The sequence below is a fragment of the Chlamydomonas reinhardtii genome, chromosome 2, assembly GCF_000002595.2.
Source record: "Chlamydomonas reinhardtii strain CC-503 cw92 mt+ chromosome 2, whole genome shotgun sequence".
NCBI classification, from domain to species: Eukaryota; Viridiplantae; Chlorophyta; class Chlorophyceae; order Chlamydomonadales; family Chlamydomonadaceae; genus Chlamydomonas; species Chlamydomonas reinhardtii.
The window spans coordinates 8,798,832-8,803,589 of NC_057005.1; the positions used below are offsets into that span (position 1 = coordinate 8,798,832).

Genomic DNA, 4,758 nt, shown 5'->3' on the forward strand with positions numbered 1-4,758 from the left:
GGAAGCAATGGCATGCGGACTCCCGCCGCCGAGCAGCCGTCAGCTCTACCAGGCACAACGCTGCTACTGCCACCGCTGTTCGGGAGGTGCAGCGTGCTGTCGCCGCTGACGCCGCAGCAGCCGACACGCTCACAGCCACCGGCGCAACCTAGCCCGGCGCTGACGCTGCTACTGCTACTGCCGCCGCCCGCGTGGGCGTGGCTGTAGCCGGCGGTGCTGCTGCTGCTTCCACTGTCGTGAGCCTGCCCCACGCCCCAGTGGTGCGTGCCGTCGTTGGCCACGCTGCAGCTACTGCCCCCAAACATGTCCCCGGACGCGTCGGCGCAGTTGCAGTTGGGGTCATCGTCACTGCTACCCTCGGCAGCCCCCTCCCCCCCATCCTGCACGGCCAGCACTGTGCCGCGGCCAGTGAACGGCTTCCCGCTGCCGCCCCCCTTGCCTCCGCGGCCTCGCCCCTTCCCGCCTCCAGGCCCCTTGCTTCCCCCGCTTCCACCCCCGCCAGGCTGTCCCTTACCCGGCGGTGGCGGCACGCGGATGTTGGCCCGGAAAATGCCCGCCTTCTCATCCAGTACCCTCACGTTGCAGTTGCGGCGCTGGTGCCCCTGCACGAAGCAGTACCAGCATTGCTCATTGCTGCCGCCGCTGCTGCTGCCACCTTGATAGCCCGCGCTTCCACCGCCGCGGCTGTGACCCCAGGGTCCGGCCGCTGGCAGCCCGCGTGCCGCCACACCTACTGCGTTGCTGCTACTGCCGCCGCTGCCGAGACCCGAGGGTCTGGCCGTCAGTGCGTAGCCCGCCTCACCCAGTCCACCGGGCTGGGGCGCCAAAGACTCCCAATCCTCCAGCATCCGCTGCAGTGCAAGCAGCGAGCGGTCAGCCATGCCGACCGCCGTTGATTTCGCCGGGTGATACTCCGAGCGCAGGCCCATCAGCAGACGCAGGCGCATATCGGACTCCGGCCAGTTGCCGCCGGCAGCGCGGATGTCATCCCGCAGCCGCCGCGCGCGTTGGAAGTAGGCCGGCAGCCGCTCGCCGACGAGCATGGCAAAACTGCTGCGGTCACGATCCAGCGCAACCAGCTTGCCATCCGACGCGCGCCGGTACTCTCCCTCGATGATGCCGATAGCGTCAACGGTGGTCCGGGCCCCGGAAATCAGGTCCCAAATCCCCTCTGAGCATGACATCCCGAGATGCCCAAGGGCCTGCTGGTCCTCTTCTAGCGCATAGAGTGCCCGCTGAGGAGGGATAGGAGTTTGTAGGTATAGGTGCAGACGTTTGGTCTGGAGGAAATAAGACAGGTCGCGGCGCCAGCTGACAAAGTTCGTGGCGTCCTCTGCCAGAATCGTCTGCGGCTTGCCGCTTGTGTCCGACATATTAGAGAACACCTAGATAGCCTAAAAGCGCGCGGTTTTAGGGCCACGCGGGGCTCATAACCTGTTGCTGGGACAGGTCGGCCAAGCTAGGGTTCGCAAGTGACACTTTACACAGTCGCGTGTTTGACTGTTCTGTTCAGTGTCTCATAATTTGTTGTATCTGCTACTGCAACTGACTTGCGCAACTTGGCCTAGCGCCCGGGGCACACTGCATTGCGCCTCCGACACGGTCCCGGTGCGCTGCCCCTCTGAGTCACTGCTCCAGCGGTTCATGCCCGCAACCCCTCCTAGTGGCTGCACTTCCCCTGCACCCGCACAGAGCTCAGTCAGGCTCCCCCTGACCCTAGAATACCAACACCGCGAGCTGCCGCGAGTTCCCCGGCGGCCTGCCCCATGCAGTTCCGGTGCCCGAAGGCTTCATAGCTGAGGACACGACCGCGTCATAGATTTCAGCGCCGACCTCAGCGCGGAAGGTGGGTGGGAATTTCGGGAATCGGCTGTTTGTGAGTGGTTGGGACTACCTGTTTCCAAGCACTGTTGCACTTCCCTAGCGGGCCGTCCCAGCACTGCTGGATGCCTGGGCGGGACAACCGGATGGCTCGGCGGGGACTGTTGGATGGCCCGGTCGGGCCAACCCGGGAATGCTGGAATGCCGGGCGGGGACCGCTGGATGGCTGGGTCGGGGTCATCCCAGCACTGTTGAATGACTCTGCACGTTACACGCGGCGTGCTGTTATGACTGCGCCGCGGACCAGGGAGGAGCGTGGGGATATGCCAGGGGTAGGCCGCTTCGAGCCGCGTGTTTTGTGCTTCCATGTCATGCCCTCGGAATTCAACACATTCGTTACGCCTTAGCATCAATACTGTAGTGAGCTATGTACACGCTATAGCGGCCGTTTATGGCTAAGCGCGAAACCCCGAAATGATGTCTCTGCGGAAGACGTCCAGCGTTCGCTTTAGTTTACCCCGATGAATTGTGCACATGTAATAGGTTGTGTTCATTGGTTTGGGCACAGTCTGTGACGGGAAGGGGCCGGGGCACCCGAGATGGCCGACGCGAACCAGTGGTTCGTCCGGCTCGCTGGCCGCTGTGGGGCGACTCAAAGGACGGCCTTGAATATTCCTGCTTTGTTTTATCCCATGCCCGTGGAACCAGGAATTGGTGCTAGAAAGACGACAGTTGCTTGTTGATTTGCTGTGTGGCTTCAGCTTTCAGCGAATAAACAGCAGCTTAATAGGAACAACCTACACGCTTATATGATTATGAAACACATTAAGACGAAAAGAGGTTTGGCGGGTTCGCAATGGGGGCCTCAGTGCGGACTTTAGCCATTTAGTGGCGCAGACTTTAGTGGGCTTCTTCCTCTGCGATGCTCAATACTTGCTAACCTTGTTGTTTTAGGCGAATTGCGACGAAGGCCTGTCAGTTGGCTTGCTGGGTGTTTGCCGCGTGTCACGCCTTGGGAAAGGCAGTCCCCGACCAGGTCGCAAAATCCGACCTCGGCTTTACTCCGCCCCGATTTGTTTCCTGGTATATTTAGCGTTGGTATTGCAATCCCAAAGGCAGCCGTACTGCGGCGGAGCATTCTAAAGGGGGCGCCACTAAATCGACTGGAAAGAGGCCCAGTAATCCCACTAGCGGACCGCCATGCGATCCATGGAGCGTGCCCCTAAGGGAGTCAAGTGACAGGGGACGCAATGTACAGTGTTTAAATGCCGAGCACGAGAGGAGGCTGGTGTAGAAGTGGCGACTAAAGTCTGAGTATGACCTGAGTGCCAGAGTCGTAACAAATGTTGGACCAAAGGTACTGCGGATGCTGGCGTGCACACAACCTCCTGGACCGGTGACCGGGTCGGGGTCGGGGTCGGGGTCGGGGTCGGGGTCGGGGTCGGGGTCGGGGTCGGGGTCGGGGTCGGGGTCGGGGTCGGGGTCGGGGTCGGGGTCGGGGTCGGGGTCGGGGTCGGGGTCGGGGTCGGGGTCGGGGTCGGGGTCGGGGTCGGGGTCGGGGTCGGGGTCGGGGTCCGGGTCGGGGTCGGGGTCGGGGTCGGGGTCGGGGTCGGGGTCGGGGTCGGGGTCGGGGTCGGGGTCGGGGTCGGGGTCGGGGTCGGGGTCGGGGTCGGGGTCGGGGTCGGGGTCGGGGTCGGGGTCGGGGTCGGGGTCGGGGGCGGGGGCGGGGGCGGGGTCGGGGTCGGGGGCGGGGAATTGGAGTCTGGGGAAATGGGATCCAAGGGACGCAAAATCGCTCGTTTTCGCCCGCGCAGCTTCTAAATACTTACGTATTCATGTAAGATTAATTGCTGGGCCAACGCCCTGTGAAATTGCGAGGGCGCGCGCGGACTTCCCCCCGCGTGCCCGCAGCTCGGCCCCGCACAGGGGTTCGGGGTGTCCAACTCAGCGGTTAGCTGTCGGTTGCCACCGACATTTGGTCCCGACCCCCCCCTGGAAGTGGGCCGGCTGAGCCCCTAGCGCGCCAAGCCAATACCCACGATGCCCTTATCCCATATAAAACAGTGCGGTAGCCCTAAAGCCGTGGTCAGATTGTCGCGCATTCTCAATTGCTCGGTGTTGGCCCAAAGCCCCAGGCGCGCACGCCGACCACCCGCTACTGCCCCAGGACCATAGCTTACAGGTTCTGAGACCCGGTGTGGGCTCATACAGGCTTTCCGAGCACCGTTCGGGATACATGGGACATGGAATGTGACCCTGCCGTCCATACTAAAGCAATCTAAGCCCCATCTTTCCCCATATGGCACTCTATAGGGTACACCACAATCCTCAAGCGCGCCAGGCACCACGTCTATGTCCGTCTGAAAGCGCTTCCGTCTGAAACCCCATCCCCAAGCTTCAGTTCCGCCAGGCGAGGGCCCCTGCGCGCTGTGAGCCCATTTAGCGGCTGCTTTATTATGTGCTAGGACCTAGCATGGCTGCTCGCGCTCGCTGTCGAAGCCACCAGAGCCCAGTTCTGGACTCCCAAAACCCGCGCGCAGCAGCGGCAGGCGTGCGCGTCGCCGCATTTCCTAATTCCCACATTACAAGCTTTTGTGATATCATAGAGCGTGTTCCTACAGGCTTCCTTGTCCGTTCCTTGGCTTGGCTGCGCTCACCCAGCTTGAAGTGTCACCCCGAGACATTGCAATGCCACTCCATCACATTCGTATGTCCTTGTGTAGCATCAGAGGCCCATCGCAAACTACCGACGATAGAAAGCTTCAGAAACGTGTGTGATCATTCGTGCGCTTGGCTCAGCTAGAAATGGTAGAAGTGACGCATAATATCGCTGCATAACATCGTTGGCAAAGGATTCCTTAGCGTTGGTTTGCTCGCGTATAGACTCGCTGAGGCAGTGGGACTATGATTGTCGTCGAACGCGTCTTCCGCGTAAAA

At 61.8% G+C, this 4,758-nt stretch overlaps 1 protein-coding gene across 1 annotated transcript; it reads right to left on the reverse strand.

The window, feature by feature from the left end:
- Positions 1-2,951: 2,951 nt before the first annotated feature.
- Positions 2,952-3,997, reverse strand: CHLRE_02g142466v5 (uncharacterized protein). Its single transcript, XM_043060159.1, has 3 exons — positions 3,651-3,997; positions 3,216-3,583; positions 2,952-3,043 (listed from the first exon to the last, which is right to left on the reverse strand). The coding sequence occupies exons 1-3, from the start codon at positions 3,656-3,658 to the stop codon at positions 3,009-3,011; spliced, it is 411 nt and encodes a 136-aa protein (XP_042927914.1). The 5' UTR covers positions 3,659-3,997; the 3' UTR covers positions 2,952-3,008.
- Positions 3,998-4,758: the final 761 nt, after the last annotated feature.